This window comes from Primulina tabacum, chromosome 4, assembly GCF_025594145.1.
Source record: "Primulina tabacum isolate GXHZ01 chromosome 4, ASM2559414v2, whole genome shotgun sequence".
Lineage (NCBI taxonomy): Eukaryota > Viridiplantae > Streptophyta > Magnoliopsida > Lamiales > Gesneriaceae > Primulina > Primulina tabacum.
The window spans coordinates 35,808,147-35,834,077 of NC_134553.1; the positions used below are offsets into that span (position 1 = coordinate 35,808,147).

Consider the following 25,931-nt stretch of genomic DNA (forward strand, 5'->3'; position numbering starts at 1 on the left):
TTAATTAAAAAAATAGTCAAATTATATAAAATTCAATGTACTTCCAAACTACGTTACATTTAAAATTAATCAATATATATTTCCCTTTAAAAGGAATCATGTTGAGAAAAATTGGAATCAACATTCCTCGATATCAACATTTTTAATCTCCTCCGTTGTTTTATCCCTATTCTTAAGCCAACTTCGTACCGGCGTTATACTATGTCACTACTCACTTTTTTAATTTCTCAGAATTTACCACAATATGCAAATTACTATATCAAATTCTTCATTCAACAAAACATTTGCATACATTTAGAATTGTATATTAAATAAATTTTCAAAGCACCTGAAAATAGTTTTACATTTATCATAATTACATTAATTAACTACCAATATAAAATATCCAAAAGATGAAAATTTCGAGTTTGGATTAAAGCTCAAGCTCATCAGAAGGCCCTAACATCAAAGCTCAACTAGCAAAATCTTATGCTTGATCCACCTCGTGTAGTCAAGTCAGGTCGACGGGCTCAGGTATCGGCTAACAAGTTTGAACGATCCTCTCCAACATTTTATAAATTACTATTGCGTTTCAAAAGAGAATCAAAGCAAAGCTTAGCATATACAAGTCAAAATACCTCTCAGAATAAATTACTGCATATGGTGCCATTAAGAAAGAACCATGATATAAGAGAAATGGAAAAAATGCAGGGCCAAGCATACATACAACACCACAACGAATTCAGAAAATTAAAAGACCAACTGCTCCCCGTGTAAGGATGAAATCGGCGAGAAAATAAAAAGACGAAGACGAAAAATAATAGCTGAAGGCTGGCTTTTCACAAATCATGTTACCTCACACGAGAACAAACTGCCCGAGTCCCACTAATTATTCTTGCATTCTTGAGCACAACACCAACAAATACAATAATAATCATTGCACGGATGGTAAAGCAAATATTAAGAGATGCTTTGGAAGGATAACCGGTCTCTCAGAGTATCAAAAATTGAGGAAGCAGCGTTATTTTGAGAAAAAGTAAGTTTCAAACGGCCTAGCAGTTCGCTATCTTTTGTCTGGGATGCGGCATCTGCAGCTTCCTTGGCCATCCCAATTCTAGCATAAGCCTGTTCAGTATTTAGAGAAAATTGATGCATTTAAACAAGAATAAAACATTCTTTGCTCGCAGAAGATATGAAATAGATATAAATCCAGCTATCAAAAAATTAGCTATTTTACCTCGGCTTTCTCTCTGGGATCAGCAAGTTTTGGAATATATTTAAGAGCTTCAGCTTTCTCACCTGCATCGATACATGCCTCCACAAACGGCCGGTAACCTAAAGGTGACAATAGGGGAAAAGATAAAACAATGAAATAATGGTCTCTCCACGGACTGCCAAAAGTATCTTATGCTCCTGTCTAGTATAATTATCGTCTGTCCTTATACACATTGGAAAAATAAATGTGGGAAGGAAAATAACCACAAAACTGCAAATTAAACGATGACCAGACAAACTGAACTTCAGAGGGCATCTCTCATGGTTTTAAGGCATAGTGAGTAAACATTTCATATGTGAACAGAGAGAAATAGTTTACATGAAAACCCATATTAAAAGGTAAAAATGAGAGTCGAGGGAAATATAATGGACTGTACTCGGTAATATGTCTACATCTACCTCATGGGGATGCTTGATCAGAAAAGTAAGTTAAAACAAATCAAAGTTTCATGTAGGCGCAACCGAAACAAGTTATTGGAAACAACCAAGTACACAGAAACTTGCCCAAAAATATTGAATATAGACTAACCAATAGGTGGCCTTTTCTCTTTTGAAAATTTTTCGAGTGCCTCCCAATCACGGATTGTTGCCAAAGCAAAGACTTTAAGCCAATACCACCTCTTCTCTGAAACCTGTGTCACGTTCACAACAATTTTAAAATGATAGTCCAAAAAATGAAAATAGCATAAAATCATTGAAAACAAAAAAATTAAAGAATGGTTAGGGGTAATGCCCTTCTTATGTACTTGTGAATATCTATTAAGTATGAGAAATGACTGAAATTTAATGTACCTTAAATTCAGTTTTAACTTTCATGGCAGCCCGATGATTTCCCAGGACAATACAAGTGCGAATCGTGTCACTGATACTGGAATCCACAAAAATTGCCTGTTTAGTAGTCACCTCTAATTCATGTTGAATCCTGCAGTTGATTGCGAAGGGTCGGTAATAGCAGCTAAATGAGATCGCTAGATGCATATTTTATGATAACTCATATGATGTACAAATCAAGAGAACCATAACAATGGGATGTTAGGAGAGGGAGGGAGGGGGCAGAGGGTGAAAGGAAAGAAGAAACGAGACAGAGACCTCATTCTCGAAACACTTTGTCAGTAAAAAACCAAGAGAACAACCATAAAGTATCCAGATTCATATGAAAATGTGATTGAAATAAGCATATGCTACTGCCGAGTAAGAAGTAGAATTGGGATGAACCGATGGTTTCCAATTTCCAAAACCGACTGCTGCAAAGTCTACAAAATGGTAGTAGATTATTTTTATCCTTCGCAAATAATCTTTCCGTCATCAGCGTAATAATTCTTAGAAATGGCAATGGATCTGGGTCCCCAATCTATTGGGGCGGATTGGGTAACTTAAACCTGTATCACGTCAGATAACAGGTATAAATTTTTTACAGAGACAGGTTTGGATCGAGTAGCACGTCATATACGGCTCCACCTGTACCCATCATGTTTAACAATTATATTATATTATATAACAAATATATCAAATATGTATAGGTAAAAAAATTATAATACCCATTCTACTTTTTTGAAAATATATCAAACTATATCATTTAAAAAAATTACATAAATATTTTATCTATTTTTTCTTAAAAAAATGATTTATTTGTAGGTAATTATTTATAAAATGTTATATTTAATCAGAAAGAAGAATCCTATCAAAAATATCCTGGTCAAACAAAAGCTACTAGATAATTAATTTGATTATATCAGTTTTATTCTAAAAAAACTATAAATCAAACTTGATCTAATTTTTTTGTCATAAATATATTAGTTAAAAATAAAAAATTATCAAAAACTATTGTAAACATAATTGACAGATCTAAGTCAAACCATAAACTTTTAAGTATGGATCATGGCGATGTCCGGGTTTAGATTTAAACGGATCCGACGAGTATGGGTCCTTCATAATTTTTAATGGGTTAAGTCTTTAAACGGATCCGACAAGTATGGGTCTTTCATAATTTTTAATGGGTTAGTTCTCGGATCCCAAGCCAAAGCCGACCCATGTTCATCCCAATTAGTTCTGTTGAAGATTAGATTAGAATCCTATAAGGATTTGAAAAGATCATATCGTTTTCTGCATTCTATAAATATAGGTTTGTATTCAGCTTTTATTATGAAGTGAAATAAAGTGATTCTCACCTCCACACTCTCTTCATAAATCTCACATGGTATCAGAGCGAGCGGCGGTTGATCAATGACAAAATACGGGACGAAATCTGGGATGGCCTCTACTTCAGAATCCACAACTCCAGCACCCACTCCTCAACTCATAAGCGACGTTTCGCCCCTCTCAATCACCTGCCATAAACTTAATGGCAAGAATTTCTTACCTTGGTCACGGTCCGTATTCATGTACGTATGCGGCCGAGGGAAAGAAGACTTCCTCACGGGTTCCGCAACACGCCCCGAATCCACCGATCCAAACTACAAGACGTGGAAGGCTGAAAACAATCAAGTCATGGCGTGGTTAATCAATTCAATGATCCCTGAGATTAGGGGAGAATTTTCTTCTTTATCCTTCTGCCTCGGAGATTTGGGACGCTGCCCGTGAATCCTACTCCTGCAGCGACAATACAGCTGAACGTTTTGCAATTGAATCGGCTGTACACGATCTCCGACAAGAAGACTCCACAGTGACCGAGTATTTTTCTACTCTTACTCGCAATTGGCAACCATCGACTTGACCGAGACGCATGATTGGAAATGCTCCAAAGACGAGAAGCTGTTCAAATCATTTATCAAAACAAACGAGTCTTCAAGTTCCTCATGGGCCTCAATAATAACTTCGATGACGTCCAAGGCAGAATCCTCAGCACAAACCCACTGCCTAACCTCCGCGCATCTTTCTCAGTGGTACGCTAGGAGGAAAGTCGACGCAAAGTGATGCTGGTCTCATCACCACAATCATCTGATAGCTCTGCCCTTGTTGTTCAACGCCAAAATAACTCATCAACTACTAATGTTACGGCCCACCAAGGATTTCGTCACGGACAGCCTCCAAACAACACAAAAGGAAAAATGATCCCGGGACCTCCTTGGTGTGAATTTTGCAAGAAATCAACTCACAATATCGATAGTTGCTGGAAGATACATGGGAAACCAGTGGATTGGAAACCAGCCAGAGAACGTTGCGCTCACAACGTTGTCTCTGAGCAGCCTTCATCTACAACAGCGCCTTTCACCAAGGAACAATTGGATGTTCTCCAGAAATTTTTCTCCCAGCATACGATGTCATCCCCATCTCCTGTCATCGGAACAGGTAGCACAGCTATTCCAGGTGATATTCCCCTTACACTTATTTCACAGACTGATTTATCGAGTTACTGGATAGTAGATTCTGGTGCTTCAGACCATATGTCCAGCCAATTGCAAATGTTCACATCATACAGCCTCTTACGGGTCTCTCAATCAGTTCGAGTAGCAAATGGTTCTTGTACAAAAGTACTACAAAAGTACTTGGTTCGGGTTCAATTTAGTTATCCCCAGAAATATGCTGACATAACGTATTATTCGTTCCCGCACTTCATTGTAATTTGTTGTCCGTCAGTGCCTTGAACAAGAACTTACATTGCTCTACAATATTTTCGAATGACTCATGTGTTTTTCAGGACCTGGAATCGGGGAGGACGATTGGCAATGCTGAGTGTTTGGCAGGTCTCTACCTATTAAAGATGAAGTCGCCCTTAGAGTCCATATCTTCCAATGCCTCTGGCCATCATACTTCCGCAGTCCAATCTTTTAGAGAGAACGAATTTTTGTTATGGCACTATCGCCTAGGTCATCCAAATTTTTTGTATCTCAAGAAACTATTTCCATCATTAGTGAATAACGACACTTCTCATTTACCTCATTGTGATGTTTGTCAATTTTCAAAACATACTCGCACATCGTTCAAACCACAAACATATACACCATCAAAACCCTTTTCTCTAATACATAGCGATATTTGGGGTCCTTCTCGTGTCAAAAACATTACGGGTACTCGATGGTTCCTATTATTTGTTGATGATCATACTCGTCTGTCTTGGGTTTTTCTCATGAAAGACAAAAGTGAGACGTCTACAATTTTTAAAACATTCTCCGCCATGATACATACACAATTCTCAACTGATATCCAAATTTTACGAACTGATCGGGCTCGGGATTTTTTTAACATAGTTCTTGGAGACTACCTAACCACTCGGGGAATTATTCATCAAAGCTCTTGCGTTGATACACCTCAACAAAATGGTGTCGCAGAAAGAAAAAATCGCCATCTCCTTGAGGTGGCTCGTTCTTTATTGTTCACACATACTGTTCCTCACCATTTCTGGGGTGAGGCTGTCCTCACACCCACATACCTCATAAATCATATGCCTTCTAGAGTCCTTAAGTTCCAAACACCTATTCAATCTCTCCTCAGCATCTATCCTAACTCACACTTACTTCACAATCTTCCTTTGAGACTCTTTGGTGTGCATCGTTTGTGCATATTCATTCTCAGCATAGAAGCAAACTTGACCCACGTTCAGTAAAATGCATATTCCTGCGTTATTCATCCAATCAAAAGGGATACAAATGTTATTCCTCGACCACAAAAAAAATTTACAATACCATGGATGTCACCTTCAATGAGTCTGAACCATTTTTTCCATCTTCCTCAGCTCAGGGGGAGCAGGTGATTAATGACCTACAGAATCTGGATCCTATACAAATACATATTGATGATCGAGACCCAATAAACACTATCCCACCAAATCATTCCCAAATTCTCCCCTTTGATCATGTTTATACACGTAGGAAGTCTCCTCAAGGCCAAACACACAATCAGCAAACCAAGAGCGCTTCCTCAATCCCAGATACTCGGGAAAACAATCAAGGTACGCCAATCTCCAACTCACATGATATTGATGATAGACCAATTGCATTAAGAAAAGGAATCAGATCATGCACCCAATATCCTATAAGTAATTTTGTCTCTCTTGATCTATTGTCTCCTGCATATCGAGCTTTTCTTGTGAATTTAGACCAAGTACAGGTCCCATCAAACATCACTGAAGCCCTTGAACATCCACAATGGAGGGCCGCGGCTTTTGATGAAATACATGCTCTTGAGAAGAATAACACTTGGCAGATCACAGAACTCCATCCTGGAAAACGAACTGTTGGTTGCAAGTGGATTTTCACAATCAAACATAAGGCTGATGGGAGCGCTGAACGATATAAAGCAAGACTAGTAGCAAAAGGGTTTACTCAAGACATATGGGATTGATTATCAAGAGACATTTGCACCTGTCGCCATGCTAAATATGGTTCGTGTACTCCTATCTATTGCTGCAAATTTAGACTGGCCCCTATATCAACTTGATGTCAAAAATGCCTTCTTAAATGGGGATTTGGAAGAGAAGATCTACATGTGTATTCCACCTGGATTCGATTTCAAGACAACGGCCAATAAAGTCTATCGGCTAAAGAAATCTCTTTATGGTTTAAAGCAGTCTCCCAGAACTTGGTTCCACAAGTTCATGAACGTATTGAAAGAAAGTGGATACACACAGTGCCAATCAGATCACACTATGTTTGTCAAGCATTCCAACCCAGACAGGATTTTTGTTATCATCGTATATGTTGACGATATTATAATTAATGGGAACCATGAAGAAGACATCACTCAAGTCAAGACACTACTCTCAAAAGAATTCGAGATGAAGGATCTAGGGCAGTTGAAATATTTCTTGGGAATGGAAGTGACCAGATCAAAACATGGAATTTTTATTTCTGAGAGAAAATATGTCCTTGACCTTTAGAAAGAGACTGAGATGTTGGGATGCAAGCCGGTTGATACTTCAATGGATCCAAATATAAAACTTGGAAAGAATGAGGAAAGTCCAATGATCGACAAAGGACGATACCAGAGATTAGTGGGCAAACTGATATACCTATCTCACACAAGACCTGACATTGGATTTGTTGTAAGTGTTGTTAGCCAATTCATGAACAATCCAACTGAAGAACATATGGATGCCGTTTTTCGTATATTGAAGTACCTCAAAGGATCCCCTAGAAAGGGACTATGCTTCCAAAAGACAGCTCTAAGAAACATACAGGTATACAGTGACGCTGATTGGGCAGGATCTTCCACTGACAGAGGATCCACATCTGGGTATTGCTCATTCGTATGGGGAAACCTTGTAACATGGCGGAGCAAGAAACAACCTGTGGTAGCAAGAAACAATGCAGAAGCCGAGTTTTGGTCCTTGGCCAATGGTACATGCGAAGGCATATGGATACAAAGGTTATTGGCAGAACTGAAAGTAAGAGGACACCAAGTGGTAGAACTGATGTGTGACAACCAAGCGGCGATAAGTATTGCCAAGAATCCAGTCCATCATGATCGAACTAAGCACGTTGAAGTCGATCGTCATTTCATAAGTGAAAAGCTCGAGAAAAGGACTTTGAAAATCTGTTACGTCCCCAGCCACGCACAAGTTGCAGACATTCTAACTAAGGCCTTATACCGACCAATCTTTGAAAACTTGGTATCCAAGTTGGGTATGATCAACATTTACAACCCAACTTGAGGGGGAGTGTTGAAGATTAGATTAGAATCCTATAAGGATTTGATAAGATCATATCGGATAAGCTGTTTATGTTTAAATCTTTTATCCTTTCTTTGTAATTTAAATATTTGGATAGATTAGATTGTTAGCCTTAGGTTTTCTGCATTCTATAAATATAGCTTTGTATTCAGCTTTTATTATGAAGTGAAATAAAGTGATTCTCACCTCCACGCTCTCTTCATAAATCTCACAAGTTCTATAGTTCACTCAAAGTGTATACTATGTCCCATAACTAGAGTACCAAGCTTTTAGACGTTCATGAAATAGAACATGCCATTTACATTTAGCGAGGAAAAATGACACCAGGGAAGAAGTAATTTTCAATTACTAAAGCAATCATTAAGAGAATTATAACAAGGGACTTATTTAGTACTTAAGTGAATGATTTTCAAATACGATGTAATTTCTGAAAAGGATTAAAAAGATCTAGAAGATCCGAGGAGGTAATAGCAGGAGCTAAACAGACCATTAATCGAATATTCAATGCTAACAAATAACAGATACAATGATTACCTCAACAATTTTGCATGTTCCTCCGCTGCCTTAGACTCAAATGTGTGTTCCTTTGTTTCTGCAAATAGATTTTGGGCCTTTTCAATTAATTTAATACGTGGACCATGAAGAGGGGATCCCTTGCTTGCCATTGGATTCTTCGCTAGTTCCCAAGACTCTTTCCACAATAGAAAAGCTACATCCTGCGAAGTCAAAAAATCTTCTATAAGAGTGAAGAGAAAGATGAGAATTTTGAGCATATTAATTTACTGGTTGTTAATTCTTTCAAGTATTATCACATCAATATATTTGGAGTAGACATCACACATAACTAAGACAGGATGAGACCATACGACACAAGTCAATTTGAATTTACCTGGAGTTGCCCGGTGGAAAGAAAGAAGTCCTTCAAGAATTCGTGCTTGTAAAACCTGGAAAAAGTGTTAGAAAACATATGCTACATTATCAATGGTTGTTACAAAATAACCCTGTATTCGAGGTTTCTTTGGAAAATGAGCAGCATTTCTACCGTGCATAAGTCACGAACAAATCACGTGCAAGTGGTCTGGCTTGTATTGTTCCAAAAAACTCAAGGGGTAGTTTCTGCAAAATCAAGTGTTAATCAATTAATTATCCTCAAGAATGAAGAGACTGCAATCTTGTAGATTTCATCATCACAAACCTTCTGCCACATATGAAACAGGACAAGATAAACAAGATCGGTATCGCCACTTTCAGTAGCCTTCATGAGTGCATTATCTTCTTCTCCAATGCTGAGCAACAGAGGAATCTGAAGAGAGAACATTAATAGTCGTACAAATTATCCTAAAAAGAGAAAAACTTATATTACTTCAATTTCAAATGACATCATTAAAGAAATGGAAATCTATCTTAAAACTTAAAAAAAAAAAGAGAAACAAAGAAACTAGTTGGAAATCTATCTTAAAACTTTAAAAAAAGAAAAAAGAAACAAAGAAACTAGTTCTTTATTTAACCCATTTTTCCATAGCCTTTCTTTTTTTTTTTTTAATATGAAACGATAATTTTATTATAATAGTAGAAAAAGTTACAAAAGGGCGGACTTCTACTCAATTTTTAGCTGTAAATAAATTTCCAATACCTAACTATATCTGATATGAATAGGTGACTAAACTCTGGCAACCTAGGCGACCAACTGGCAACTCTGAATTTGATTATTTCCCAGATCTCGTCTCTCAATTCGAGCTCATTTAAATCTCTTCTAAAGCGCACATCCCACCCAAAACCGTATGAGATTACCCCCTTTGAGCACCACCCTAATTAACCGATGAAAAGCCGTGTACAAGCGCAAGGTAAATTTCCAAGGGCTTCTAAATGTCGAGGTCCTGGCCAATCCCACGTCCCACCCATTATCTTGTATGTCGTATATGCTCTTGATGACCTTTTTCCACAAAGAGCCCTTTCCACTTAACATCTCCATTCTCCACCAGGAGTGCCTTATTCCTCAAACGAATATTCCTCAAGCCCAGCCCCCCCTGTCTATTGGTTTACAAACTTGATCCCAAGCTACTACATGACAGTAAGCACCCCCATCGGCTCCGTCACACAGAAAATCCCTCGTTAATTTTTCCATTTTTTTGCCACACGAATTGGCACTTTAAATAGAGACATAAAATATGTTGGCATTGCACTTAACACCGACGTTATCACCGTAAGTCGACCTCCCTTTGATAAAAACGTCTTTTTCCAGCTTGCCAGTTTCTTGGACATTTTGATTATCACAGGTTCCCAAAAATCGTGGCCCGAGATACTTTATTGGCCATTTATCCTCTATACACCCCATGCTAACGCCAACCCTTCGGCCTCTTCTTCCGTAAAATTAATTCCCAGCAAAACGTTTTTTTCCAAGTTGATTTTCAGCCCCGATTTGAGGCTGAAGGAATTTAAAATTTCCACCAAAGCCATGAAATGCCTCTCAGATTGGACAAAGAACAAAGTGTCATCCGCGAATTGAATGTGTGAAATTTCAATCATCTCTCTCCCTACTTCTAGCCCTCTCACCTCATTCGCTATCTTACCCTGTCTACCAAATGCCCCCGTCCATCGATCACTAGGTTGAAGAGAAAAGGGGATAATAGGTTCCCTTGCCTTAGACCTCTCTCACCTTTAAATTTCCCCATGGTCGTCCATTAATAAAAATTGAGAAAGAAACATTGGAGTTGCACACCTTGATCCACATCCTCCATCTAACACCAAACTCTTTCTTTTGTAGCACAAAGTCCAGAAACCTCCAATCAACATTATCGTATGCCTTTTCCAAATCGACTTTGAGCACCAACCCTTTCTTCTATTTCTTTCTGCATTCTTCTACTATATCGTTCGCAATAAGACAACAATCAGTGATCTGTCTCCCTTGAATAAAGGCACTGGTTCTCGGCTATTGTAAGACTCAATACTTTCTTCTACCTGTTTGTTAAGACTTTAGCCAATATCTTGTACACAATTATTATCAAACTGATAGGTCTAAAGTCTTTAACATTGATCGTTTCCTATTTCTTTGGGCTAAGGCAAATGTAAGTTTCGTTGGTAATGCCATTGACAATGCCTGCATGATAAAATTCAGCGAAAACATTCATTAAATCTGCTTTAACCATATCCCAACATTTTTTATAGAAAGCCATTGTAAACTCGTCCGGCCCTGGTGCTTTGGATCCATCACTCTCAAACACTGCTTTTTTAATGTCCTCTTCGTCAAATGGTATCTCCAACTCCTCAGCTTCAAGCCTAGCTAAAGGACTTCATTCCAATCCTTCGAATCCTCCCCCTTGCCGTCCGATTTCCTATAAAGATTTTTGTAATAGCTGATGATTGTTTCTTCAATCTGACTCTCCTCCGTAACCACAGACCCATCCTCCCGTTCCACCTTATCTATCATCGATCTGCTCCTTCGATTATTCATTTAAACGTGAAAAATTTTGAATTCTGATCCCCATCCTTCAGCCATCTGATTTTAGCTTTTTGATTATCCATTTGGTACATTCTAAGTGACAAAACTTCCAATTCACATCTAGCCGTCTTTCTCTCCTCACGAAGAATGTCCGACCAAGTTCCCTTGGCTTCTAATTCGTCCAACTCTTTAATTTTGTTAGCTAGCTCCGTGTATCTAAATCCCACATCTCCGAAGACCTCTATTCCATTTTAAAACCTCCACTTTAACTCCTTTAAGTTCCTTCATAAACTTATAGATTTCCCACCCCTGATCGACCCTTTTATTCCACCATGACAAGATTGATTCTTTAAAATTTTTGTGGGACAGCTAAGCATTCTCGAACCTGAATGGCGCAGAACCCCAACTGAGTTTAGTCGTATCAAATAATACTGGATAGTGGTCTGAATTAATTCTGGGTCACACCGTTTGTCTGAAAGTAAGGAAAATGTACATTCATCCCCCGGAGAATAGATATCTGTCTAAACAGCTGCATATCGAGTTGACCCTAAAATTAGACCAGGTGTACTTTGCGTTAAGTAATGGCGGAATCATGCAATCCCGATTCCCCGATCAAAGTGTCGAAACATGACATACTGGCAGTGTTTGAAAGGGTATTCATATTTTCTCCCGTGTTTCTAACCACATTAAAATCTCCTCCCAAGCACCACCTGTCACCACATATAGATTTCAAACCCGCCAATTCATCCCAAAATCTCTCCCCATCTCTTGGCTTGCACGGTCCATAAATTGCTGAGAACCACCATTGATATCATCATTCCGTCGAATCTCAATCGAAACCGAAAATTCCCCTATCAGATTGTCACTGACCGCCACCACTCTAGGATCCCACATCATGATAATACCCCAGATGTCCCTAAAGCCGTTAAATATACCCAATCAACGAATCTTGACTTTCACAAACTTGCAACGAATCGATTATCCACCATTTTTTTCGTTTCTAGGATCACTACGATATTCGGCTTTACCTACGTATCACAGTGCGAACAAGTTCCCGCCTTCTTACTGCCCTTCCCCCTCTAATGTTCCAAGAGCATATTTTCATGACAAAACATTTGAGCCCTTCGAAGTGGAGCATTTTTCGTAGTTAATCCCGCACTTCAATCTGTTTAACTCTCTGCATAGAACACCATTTGCCTTCTTGCCCCCTTCCCCACACTTGTATTCCAAATTCACACTCGGAAGCTCACTTTCAGCACAAGTCGTATTCTTCTCCTCAATCCCTTTGGAAATTGATCTCTCTAAACCCAGCTTTTCATCTTCCCTAATTAGCCCTCCACCTAAGAAACCACTAGACAATCCTAGAACAGAGAACGACCCAGAGAGATTAAAATGAAGCTTGAAAGAATGAGTAAGAAATGAAGAATGGATGCAGGATAGTACCTCTCCCACTAAAGGTTGTCGCGTTTCCAAGTTGATATGACCCGGTATCTTGCAAAATTCTCGGGGGTTGTGCAAACAGCCCCCTGAGATCCACCACTTCTTCAACTATGTGAGCTGAAGACTCTGATTGACATGAGAGTTGGCTGTCGGTGTCGGAGGAATCAGAACCAACCTCCAACACTTCTTCTTGAGAGTCATTGAACATCGTTTCTTCTCTATCATCCAACTCGAGCTCCCCCAACTTACTAATTTACTCTTGTTCAACAGACCGAAATTATGTAGCCCACCATCTTGAGGGACATCCTTTCCTTCATTGATAATTCTGAAATGTTTTCTGCTATAAGATTTCCCATAAGTAGGCAATAGGGTATTTTTGCCTTCGGCCCCTATACTTTTTTCTCGTTCCACAGCCTCAACGTTTGACATTGAATGAATGGTAGAGCTGCTGAATTCTTGAACTTGTTTAGGGACAATTCTTCTCAAGACTTTCCCCCCCATTGGAGGTGCCGATGTCGCCCTTCGTTCGTCTGCCTGGGAATGTTGAGTCTTCGATGCATCAAAAATCTGCCGTTGTTTTGTCGAATCCCCGCTGCTTCCATTTCCATCGCCCTTCCCCCTGTCTTCTGTGATTCTTTCTTGTTCTCGCATAGCCTCCGATACAATTGCCCCATTCATAGGGCAGCTGGTATCTTCCGTAGCGTCTTCTAGTTTTCTGTGAATATTTGAATTACCCCACCCTGCCAAAGTCCGCTTGCCCTTGACAACAACCTGGGCGTATGATTGTCGTTCATAGTTCTCGCAAGCTGATAGATCGAATGAATCAACCCGAATTCGAATAACTTTGGTCCCCCCGACCAGAGGAATCTTCATTCTACTTCGAATAAATCCACCTTCGGTACCTTTGACCTTGATCTTGGCTGCCATAAGATCTCTGAATAATAGTGTGTCCGCGCTAATGTCCAACAAACCCCCACAACGACCCCGATAGCTTTAAAAGTCTCAGGCCAACACAGGTTCCAAGGTAAGATGAAGATACTAACCCAACTATTGCAGCAATCGTAAACCGAGTCTGCCGAGTTAATGTTTGGTTTCCACTCCTCGAAGGCCAAAGACACCCCTCCATTGAAGAATCCTCTTCTCAGTTTTAGAAAACAAGAATATTCTGACGGATATGAGGGCCACCACACGGCTTCATTGGCTTGGAACGGAAATATTACAACCTTTTTGTTAACAGATTCACCGAGAGCAATCTGAACACGTTCCCAGGAAATGTTGACCCTTCCTTTAGTAACAATAAGTGCTTCTTGCAAGTTCATCTCCATCCTTTTCCTGCCATTATCCTCTATTTCCTTCAGCGGCCCTCGGCGAAGCTCCCTCTCGTTCTGAATATCATTCTTAGTATCGGTCAGGTGTGCTAGTTTGTGCCTCTCTGGAGCATTACCATGATGCAGATTTATTTTAACCTTCTTATGGCAATTACCTGTCAGTAGCTTTACCAAGCTAAAGGAAATGCTTTTCCAGCCCCCTGAGTTGTAGCCACTAGGCACTATGGTAATCTGTTTTCTGCCCAGCTTGTTAAATTTGGACACCTCTAGGAAGCAACCTCGCTTGTTTGAAACTCTCTGCATGATAAAGACAGTTTTTCTGCCTCTAAAGCAATAGAAATCCGAGCATGAAGATGGAGAATTGGCGAAGTCCATGAGTTTTAAGCTAATCCAGCGTGCCTCTTCTCGATCAAGATCGAGCATATAGCTAGCGTTCCTCATTTTTTCAGACCACCAAATCGAGAATCCTCCAGTGCCCAACCTTAGTGTGAATACTTTTTGTTCAATCTTGACAACTTCATCTCAGACTAATGGCCTGGCTACGAGAAGTGACCTCTTACTGCTCCTTCTATACATTCTGTTTATGAAAGTCGGCTATTCGAAATTTAAGCAGAACACCGTGAAAGACTCTCGGAGGAATTGAATAACAGTAATACTGATACAAGCAAAACTCAGCGACTAAGATTCAATACTAGGTCCGGACAAGAATCACCAATGTCGACCCTAGGACAGGACACCGGAGAAGGAAGGAATCTGATTTTTGGAACAGATACAGGCGCCTGAAGACAGAAGCCCTCCAGCGAGAAAGCACTCCCGTGTAGAAGAAAATGACTAGCGCGTATAGGGCAAAGAAAAGAGAAAGAGAGGAAAAAGGGTAGAGGGCCGCCGGCGGTACGTCCGGCGCCGGTGACGGGAGGTAGGTGCGATCGTCGATCTTCAGAAAGTGAGAAACACCGATAGAAAACGGGAAGGGATCTATGGAGCGAAGGTGAGGAGAGAGCATTTTAAATTTCTCTCTCTAGGGCTCTTTTTAATTATGTATTCCGGAGATCATTTTTCCATAGCCTTTCATCACTCAAAGTTAACCAATTTTAATATTAAATTTCCAATCAACTTGTAGCTACTCCTCAAAATTAGTTTTATTTACTTCTCCAGTAAAGAAGTATCACGGATCACAAATAATTCACTGTCACGAAATAATAAAAACACAAAGGAATGGGGTGAACAAACACAATGATACCTGTTTGGATGAATGCGGCTCATCTTCAACTAGCATAGCAGCTAACTTTCTACGACCACTTTTATCAGCGTGTGCAGCAACAGCTGCATATGATATGCCTTTGCATATCTTGAGCTGAAAAATTCCACAACTAATATCTCAGGCATGGAGTTATTTATGCAACAAGAGCAAGTAGAAGAGTTTAACTAAGGGATTAATCTATTTACTGGAAACTTTTAATCGAACAAACCACAAATGTCATTAGAAATCTAGACTATAACTAAATGATTATCTTATTAAACTTGGCTGTTACAGATGGGTTCCGTTCTTTAGCAGTCAGATGAAAGACCAAATGTAAATTACATTATGTTTGGCACTGGTTCAGCAGCATTTGAATACAGAGTCCAGCTCAAAACCCAAATAAAGATTCTCCGAGCGCTGGGGGGAACCAATAATTATAACAACTAATTTGAGTCGGTTCAATAAATAATTTTTTTACCACACCATTAGAAGACAGACATTGAGAGAGAACCGGGGGATTAGAATTTGTGTCATCTACAAGAACGAAAAGTCATTTGACACTGGGAAGTCGAAAACTGCAACGGAATGGGTTTAAAAGTGGCAAGATATTCAAGGGCTAACAAAAAAATTCACAAAACAGAGTCACGCCACAGTTCATGTCTAGAGAGTTAAGAGGGGAGATGAATTCTAACAGTATAACCTCTCAACTGACTCAAAAATGATGTCGAACAACAAACACCAGTCTGGAAAAAAAATCAAAACTAACAGAAATTACATGGTCACCTGGAATTGAGAAGGTTTGGTACTATGCACAAACCCCTTACAAGAGATCCATTAAAACTAACCTTGTCAAGCAACATTCGTAGGAGACTTGCATCAGATATCGCTAAAGATGCAGTTATCTTTGTACAGGCCCAATGCATCACCACGACTTCCTACACAGAGCCAGAACAATAGAATGACTTCGCGCAAAAATAATGGTGGTACCAATAAAATCAAGCAAAAAAGTAAATGTGTCTCCCCCCTGCTGTTTATTTATACACATAGAAGTTACAGGAACTGCATTTCATCTTCATGGAAAAGAATCTAATCTCATTTCCTTCAAGATTATTATATTGTTTGAAGAGAACAGAACTATCTAGCAGTAAATAGAAGTAACATAAAGAACTGCATCTCATTTTTGTTGAGAATAGACATTTTCCTTCACTATTACTCCACATCTTCTCTATAATATATCACTCTTAGCACTACAATTGCCAATGTTAAGCTGCTTTCAGCAGAAGCATCCAGTTGATAATGGCAGCACATTGCATAACAGCAATTCAAAAAAGCTTTTTCGAATGAATAAGAACAATATAAGCAGTAAATTTAGGGGGGAAACTAGAGCATCATGGACTTCATAATTGAAAAGGGAAAATAAACATCGTCTTCTAGTATACATGGGCATGGGTAACATGCATTGTGAAAACATGTATGTAACCCAAAAAGGAGATATCTAACAAAAGAAAATCCTTGATATCCCGGGCAGCATAAAAAAACTACTAGTTGCAGTCTACTGGCTGCATTCATAACCCAAGTTGCATTCTTTCTATTCTTATTGGTATTTACACAACGTTGACTTGAAAATAAGGAAAATTAATCAATAATTAGTTTGTCATTTTCCCCATTACACGACTTTCTTTGTGTCCACGTTCATTGTTATAGCCATTTACTGAACAACGTTTGACCAGTTACCTATTACCAGTTACCTAACAAGAGTCAAGAAAGCAAGAAGTACAAGTCAGTACCTTTCCTTTTGTAGGAAACAAAATTTATTAATAAATGAATAGAAATGTATAATTGGAGAATAGAGCATCCTTCTGATCCATCTTTCAGACTACAGGTTGACAACCCAATCAAAAATGTAAAATTTGAGTGAAACACACTAAAATTGTCATGATCCCGACTTCTGGATCTGTTCATGGGGTAATGTGCGGCTGAATTGAACTGTTTTCTTTGTTTTTATGTCCCAGGGAGACCTATGGTGTAGTTAGGGCAGAGGCTTGAATTAATGAGAGATCCTCAGATCTCTTTAAACACTTAGTTGGAAGAAAATATTATACTGCTTTTATTCATATTAATTCTGCTCTATGAAGCATAAATTTTAGAGCGTACAAAATTAAATTGAAATTGAACCGCTGAGAATCATAGAGATTTGGATTAGAATCATAGAGATTTGAATAATCCCAAATTTATTTTCATCTAAAAGGAAAACCATGATTCCCCTATCTAATTAGTTTTTTGTCAGAATTTTCCATAACATCTTTTCCTCCTTGATGATCGTGCTAGTCCGCAAACACGAATAACTGGTAATGTTACGGCCATGGGGTCGCATCCTCCTTTTCCTTGCTCGTCGTTCCTTCAATGCCTTCAAGCCAAAATAGTTGCTTTCTATAGTGTAGACCTCATCACAATTGTACCATAGCCCCTTTTTCCTTCTTTCTTCCATTTCTTGTCTATTTCATTTCTTCACCATGGTGGCTATAGAGGGTCAGTTATTTATTTCACCATGCCTTGTTCCCCCATTCTCCTCTCATAGAGCCTTGCAAGCTTATGACGTTGATCAGGTCCTAGGGGTTTTGCATCTCGATTCGACTGCAGTCTTCTCTTGTAAGTAGCTGAGAAGGATCTGGGCTTCTTGCTTACTGGTGTGAGAGCCTTGCTTGTAAGGATCTGGGCTTCTTGCTTACTGGTGTGAGAGCTTGCTCTACAAGCAAGCTGTTTAAATTAGTGTTGATATTCCTCCACTGTTCCTGTTTGGCGCAGTTTTAATAATTCTCCCAGTTTCTAGCTGCAGATAGAGGGGCTGAAGGCGAAGATTACATTGGGACTTGAATTCTACCCATTGTAAGTCCGGTCGATCTTGTTCTAATTTTAAGAACCACAATTGAGTTTTGCCTTCCAAGTGAAAAGAAGCTAATTCCACCTTTTCATTCTCGGATATATGTTGGTGTCGCAAGAAGTGTTCACAGATTGATCCACCTTAACGGGCCAATTTGGCCACCATACCTCAAACAGTCCAACTTCGAATATTGAGGAACATACTTGAGGATTTCTCCTTCTTCAGGTTCCTGGATTCCTCGCAGTGGATCCTTGTGAGCCCCTGTTGCTGCTCTTCCTATTCTGTCTTCCCTTGTTTTAGATCGTATGGCTGGACATGCTAAGCGAGAGTCCCTACAGTTGAGAAGCCATCTCGCGCATTCTTTGTTCCCTAGTGAGTTTATCTTCCTGATACATGGTCAATCTGTTATAGACCCAACTTCTGGATATGGTCTTAGGGTAATGTGCAGCTATGTTCCCTCTGTTGGAGACCTATTGTGCCGTGAGGTCTGGAGACTCGAATTATCGAGAGAACCTGAGATCTCTTTGACTACTTAGTAGGAAGAAAATATTTTTCCCCTTCTATTTTCTTCTTAATTCTGCCCTGAAAATGATAGAGCTTACAGGATTATATTTAAATTCCTAGGAATCCTAGAGATATGGTAAATTCCAAATCCTTTTTTCATTAAACGAAAGAAAATTCAGAATCCTTTAATAATGAAAATAGAGAGTTCAGAATCCTAAAATAAGGGAAACCATGATTCCCATATCCAATCAATATTTTGCTAGAATTTTCCATAAGAAATTAACATTCAATCAGAATTTCTCCACTCGTAATCACAAGATAAATGGAGTCAAAAGTAGAGACAACACTTAGCCACAACTCTAAGACACAGTCCTTGCAACTTTCATGAAAATACTGCAATGAACTCATCGATGTTCTCAACAACACCACCACACAAGCCTTTATCCCACCAAATGGGGTCGGGTTTATGGATCTTCCTATGCTATTGTGCTCTATCTCCTATTATATCTTCATTTATATTCAGATAATGCATATCATGCCTTAATCGTTATTATTCAAGTCTTTTTTTGACTTACTCTTCGTCTATTAATATGGGTGCTAGCTATGTTGTATGGATACGAGTACGAGTATCGTATCGAATACGATACAGATACGGCGACACGTCAAATTTTGAAAATATTAGACACGATACGGCTAGGATACGACAATCATTAAAATATATATAAATATTATATATATTTATATTTATATAAATTTAATATTGAAAAGTAAAAATTATAAAAATGGAATGAAAGAGACGGACAAATGTATTTAGGGATTTAAAAGCCCATCCAAATTTATTTTAAATTTTTCTTTAGTCCCTAGAAATTTTAATTTTTTTTAATTAACCCCTAAAACTTTTAAATATCTGCAATTTTGCCCAAACGTATCCGAAAAACGTATCAATGTCGTATCGATGGCGTGTCCTCGCCGTGTCCAAAACGTATCCGGCTAGTCAACCCTAAACAAAGTCAACGATACGGATTTTGTGGTATCCGACACGCATATATGCGTGTCGTATCCGTATCCGATACTTCAAAAAAAATATTAGGATATCCGTGCTACATAGGGTGCTAGTCATGGTCTGGCATCTCTTAACTAGAGTCTCTATTGGTTTCATTTGAATGTTTCCATACCATCTCATGCGTGTCTCTATCAATTTTACATCGATATATGTAATGCCAACTTTTTCTCTAATATACTCGTTTCTTAGTCTATCTATTATTGTACGTCCGCACATCCACCTGAGCATCAACATTTTTATGACTCTAATCTTTTGTTAGTGTCCACTTTCCTGCACAACATTCGGATCCATATGACACAACAGATGTAACCACTATTCTATAAAACTTCCATTTGAGTTTCAGGGACACCTTATGATTAAATAAAATACCGAATGCTCTTCTCCACTTTGATCCTCCTACTTGTATACTATGCAATAAATCTCTATCAATCCCCCTCATTTTTCTATAAAAATGTCATTTTTCTATAAAAATGATCCTAGAGACTTGAAGGTTTGCTAAACTTCAATTTTCTATGTATTGTCTTTGCTCTAGTAACTCTAAATTTTTTATCTTCCAAGTTCTCATGCTAAGAAAATCTGGTAACTTACAGAAGCAAAATCGCCTGACTTGTCGCTTTGTTTGGCTGAAAGTAATGTAAATCAACGTCACTGAACGAAGAAATATCAATGATACATAAAGTCAGGAAAAGAAATTACTATATCCTAAGACCTTTCTGCCAGATAAATGAGGAACAACCATGAACAGATCAGGAATCTTTTACTTCTTATATAGAAGAAAGAAATGTCAAAAGACCAACTTACTTGATTCATGCCAAGGTATGCTGATATACGCAAAGCTAGAAGGTGTTTATGAGCATTAATCAGACGGTTAATCAGAATAGTTGGTGTAAGCAACTGCAAAAATAGAGAGCAATCTCAACATGGTAATCAGTGATTGAAACTTAAAAAATAAAGAGGACAGAAGTTAAGACCTTGTATTGCTGAATACTAAGAGGAATACCGATCTCAACATGGCGCACAGCATTTAATACTCGTAACATTTTACAAGTCTCTTGAATTCGGTCATGTTGAAAATGGCTGTCAAAGCCAACTGGATATCATTACCAGGAAAATCAGAAAACAATATTCTTTTGAGAAAAATTAAAATTTATTAAACTGCAAAACTGGAGATGTTGAAGAGATTTTACAAGAAAGAAAATCAAATAAGAACAAGTTGAATTTCATGTGCAGAAGAAATGCTGCAGCAACCCATGTTCCAAGAGATGATCAGGCCTCTTGGCGGTTAAGTTACTCATCCTTTCACTCATTTGCAATTTGTTAGCACAGGAAGATAAGCAAATTGATTTCAAAGAATCTCATCTACCATAATCTAATACTTGGAGTATCGCAACTGGAGAAATCGATCCATGAAAGTTGTTATCTTGCACATAATGTAATTCAGTACATGTACGCTTTATCATGTTACAACTGCTGGTGAACTTAAAAAAGAGCTTGTTGCTCTTACAGTACTTCAGATTGAAGAATATTAGTATTAGAAGTTTCAATAGCCAAGAAAATTAAAAGCATAAAATTCATGGGACCGTAAACTTCCCATTTCAAAATGTTTTCCTTACAGAGGTCACGGTGGAGAAGCCACAGAAATGAACACAGATCACCAACCATAGCATTAAAATAATTTAACTGCTAAATTTATGGACAACCATCCCAATAATTTTAATCCCATCTGAAACGGAAAAAATACACTACACGGTGAAAATGAAGTCGAACGATTCAGCTTTTACCCAAAAATAAACATCGCATAGCAGATGATAAAATTTGAAAAAACATCAGTCACGATAAGATTAAAATGCAAGCGAAAATTGTTTATCAAAGATCATACAGAGCTTATAATCCCAGTTTAAGATAGTGCTTTGATTTTACCATGCCTCCAGTAACAACACACATGCTGCAACTGTACTACTGTGATTATTAGTTCAATGACCTCACATAAATTCGAATTTTAAAAAACCACCGACATTTATTAAAGGAGAATTGTGCAATGTGTTGCATTATGTGTTTTTAGTCAACGAAGTTCATGGTTTATATAAATGTAGAGAGAATGTCATAAATTTAAAGGACCCTTCTCCAATTACGTAAATAAAAAGGTGACGATTCTATCTCAATATCAAGATAGAACGGCAAGAGAGCTTTAGCCTTTCTATTTGTGGATGAAGGACAATATCGCCTTTTTACTAGTCAAAATTTAACAAATCTCCAGTTTATTAAACATGCCTTCCACAACATTTAAACTGCACTATATTCATTTCGTAACAAAGAAATGCCATTAAACTGTTATTCACCAACAAATGTTGCGCCATACTCCAGTAAGTGACCTTGTATTTCGGCATGATATGGTTCAATACTTCATGCTGACCACCTCAATCAAAGAACATAATATACAAACCTGCAAAAAGCTTGCCCATAGCTCGCAGCTCTCAGTAGCATTCGTTGTTGAGAAATATCAAATTCATAACCAGCAGCATCGACACAAGCCTCAACAGCTTCTGGCAAAGAAGAGCGGATCAATCTTAAATTTTCATCGGCCTGCCATATTATTGAACGTCAGTATTCTCGTATTAACATTAAATTAAATTCAAAAAACTTCTGTTATTTTATCTCATTAACTTTTCTTCCAATCACCATTGTAGATAAAATCAATCAAGAATATTTTATGATTTAGTAAAAATTCAATGATATTTTTGTGTTTTGATTATAATTGAGAGGATAATTTTAATCTTTTAAAAAAGGTAGGCTAATATTTTTTTCTTTGATTTTTTTGAAGAAGAAGTATCAGTTGTGGCCTATATAACGTGTACTATACTCATGGAATTAGTAGAGAAGTCATTTTTCTCATATCTCTATTTTTATAGCTATCAATTCCTTACACCTACTAGCTCAACATTCAATTACTTCTAAGTTTAATGCCTATGGTCATCCAGAAATTTCAAGATGATAAGGCTCATTCTCGAGGATTTCAAATATATTTCATTGACAGAACTCCCAAGGAAAAAGGCTTCGTAGATGGAATGAATAATGCACATAAAAGCTGTCAACCATGACTGTTAAGTCAGCAGTGCATGAAGGATGATGTAGCCAATTAAAGCTATGGTCAATGCATTGAACATGAGTAAACATTAAAAGTTGAAATATAAACTAAATACACTGCATAATGGATCTTCAGGGTGTTATTGGATAGTATCTCCAGACCCATAGCTTTCATTACCTTGAACTAGGGACAAACTGCACAAATCTATTCAATGAAAAGCGATGAAAGAACAGAATACTGCATTGCATTACATGTCTTCTGCTTTTCACAAAAACCATGAGTAAATGTTCTAATTATTCAAAAGAAATATGCATCTCCACATAAGGGTAACACATATTGTGGCGGTGTTTATAAGCTACGGTTAGGTCCCAAAAATAAGTTTCATTGACCATGCAGAATAAGGAGAAATTGAAAGGTAGATAATGCCTAGCATGTGATACTGAACAAATAACAGATGCAACAGGACTACAGGTAAAGAAGATGTGGCTTCCAGACCATAATATCAGGACAACATGATGAAGTGTATCCAAATGACGCCAGGAGAAATAAAATTTTAAAGTACATGATTAGAGGAAGACTACCTTGGCACTTCTCCGGTCAAAATGATCCAGAGCATCATATAACAAAGCAGAGGGTAAGGTGCTCCCAATCTGAAAAATAGAAACCGTAGAGTCTGGGACTCGATGCAGAAACTCCATACTAGTATTAGAAAGTATTCGCACACCATCACATTCTGGGATCAAAATTATTGGCTCATCGTAGATGTAACGTACTGGATCGCCATAAGGGCCCACCATCAATAACATGTCATCCCAGCAAAGTAAGACACTGTCCATTCCGCACCAAGCTAGTTGGTCAGGAGGAAGCGCTGACTATGCACAAATTCAAAAAAAATTTAGATGACAAATCATGCAATTTGAAGTGTCCCAAGAAGAGCTACAAGATGCAAAGGAGTATGACTTATGCCAGAGATAATCGTTCAGTGTAACTGTGTAACATAATTTTTCCCTTATGTTCCTCTCTGAAAAGAAGCAACAACTTGTGTTCATCGATCAAGCAGAAAAAAGGAACTCTATTTCACATGGAGATGAAATCTCATAGTTAAAGGCTGAGTAAATGGAATACAATTGTGTTACTTTAACATGAAGCTGCTCTTCGAGAGAAGGTGATTAGGAGTAATTCCAGAGTGTATGATTCAACTGCTAACACAGAGATCAATAAATATCCTAAGGTGGAAAAGCAAGCCAGAATCAGCTCATTCATTTAGATAACTATGTAAACAATATCATCAGCGTACAAAAAAAAGTATAATATACAGTTGCAACTCAAAGGGTGTATCAAATCATTTCAACACCATTATCCATCAAGCAGAAAATGGATGCAAATAGCAGCCTACAGAATTCAAATAGACAATTGAGTAGTTACAAGCCTTTACCTCAGAAGCGTATTCAATAATAACATTAGAAAAATCAGAGGACATGACCAGAAGCCTTCCATCATGCGTGAACGATGCTACGAACTCCCCTTTTCTGGAGACCACCATCTTCTGCAGTGGCCCCACTCCTGCTCCCAATTCCTGCACTCCATCCTCTTCCACGGACAGCACGTGATCCCCAACTCCCAACAAAACCTCCACATCACCCGAATTTCTATACTGCGGCTCGATTACAGCCATGCAAAGCGGCAGCTCCTCCAAACCACAATCTGCCATTTTGACCACAGTAGTTGGAGTCTTAAACTCCGGCACTGCAAAAATCTCGAATGCCTCATTAATGCACACCACGCCATTTCCCCAAAACACGCAATCAACGACGCTGTTGTCGAAACACTCCTTTCCTAATGAGGAAGTACTGAGTAACTCCGCGTGGATGTTGTATGAGTAAACGGTGCCGTTTTGAGTGATGCAAATCAGGGTTAGGTCATCGGTCCAGGACATGCCGATAAGACGACCACCCGGGTTTTTCCAGATGGCCTCCGAGATGAGAATGCCCGAAGAGGTATAGATGCGGAGCTTGCGTAGGGCGGACTCTGCGTAGAGCTGCACGATCTTGGTGTCGTCTCGGATGGCCGCGATCGGGCCGCCGAAAGGAGCACAGGCAATTTTATTGCGCGTGAGGTCGACATGCCTCCATTGCATCTGGTAGAGCTCCGGCTTGCGATAGTACCGGTTGTAGAGAACCTGCCACTCCGCCGCCAACGCGACGCCGACCATAATGAAAAGATTATTCTTGTAAGAATCAAATCAAATCAATGGATCTGCGAAAAAGAATCATGCCATAAATATTTCGATTGGTTCAAAAACGAAGGAGTTTAAAAGCTAGAATAAAATGGAGTTCAGAAGAAACGAGAAAGAAAAAGAAAAATCAAGAGTGGGAGGCAATTATTAGGCTAAATTTGGTTGTTAAAAAATAAACAAAAAATTGAATTAAATTGTCATAGATGCTTCAAGAGTCTTGTATTTTATTTCAAACATATAATGTTTATATTATTATGTGTAAATAAATATTTGAAAATGATATTTTCTAAAAAAATATATGTTCAATATTAAATATTTATATGATTTATTCAATATTTTGGAATATTTATAATAAAAGCTAACTAATGTTAGTCATTAGGTGCAAAAAAGAACAACTTAGAGTTCTAAGATAAATTTATGATTTAAAATAATAGGTTTTAGAAATAGTCTCGAATTCTTCTAAGCTCTCTAGAGATCTTAGAGATCTAAAAGACGGTATATAACTATGACAATCAGATATATATGTATCTCATAAAATCGAGGAAATTCTTGAAAAACAAAAAAAAAAATTCTTTGAAAAAAAATGATATTTTAAAAAAAAATTAAACTCTAGAACAACAAACAAGTTCTAGTAAATGGATCTCGAAAGGAATGTTACCATCATCCTTTGGTACTGAACCGTTATTACACCAAAGAGAGAAGGTCAGTGATTTGCCAAAACCTTTAACTAACGAAGAAAAATAAGCAATCTGATCTTACAAACTTGCAGCATTTTAAGGCTATGATAGAAATAAACACATTTATAGAAAGAATTGGTCTAGAAGATCTTCAAAATATTGTAGAGTCTTTTACGA

At 38.1% G+C, this 25,931-nt stretch overlaps 1 protein-coding gene across 1 annotated transcript; it reads right to left on the reverse strand.

Moving 5' to 3' along the window:
* Nucleotides 1-602: 602 nt before the first annotated feature.
* Nucleotides 603-25,229, reverse strand: LOC142543222 (protein VACUOLELESS1). Its single transcript, XM_075650343.1, has 15 exons — nt 24,277-25,229; nt 23,423-23,713; nt 22,200-22,339; nt 20,728-20,833; nt 20,558-20,650; nt 16,154-16,243; nt 15,309-15,422; nt 9,057-9,164; nt 8,904-8,977; nt 8,751-8,805; nt 8,396-8,577; nt 2,047-2,176; nt 1,784-1,886; nt 1,217-1,314; nt 603-1,104 (listed from the first exon to the last, which is right to left on the reverse strand). Exons 1-15 carry the CDS (start codon nt 25,051-25,053, stop codon nt 940-942), a joined length of 2,526 nt encoding a protein of 841 aa, XP_075506458.1. The 5' UTR covers nt 25,054-25,229; the 3' UTR covers nt 603-939.
* Nucleotides 25,230-25,931: the final 702 nt, after the last annotated feature.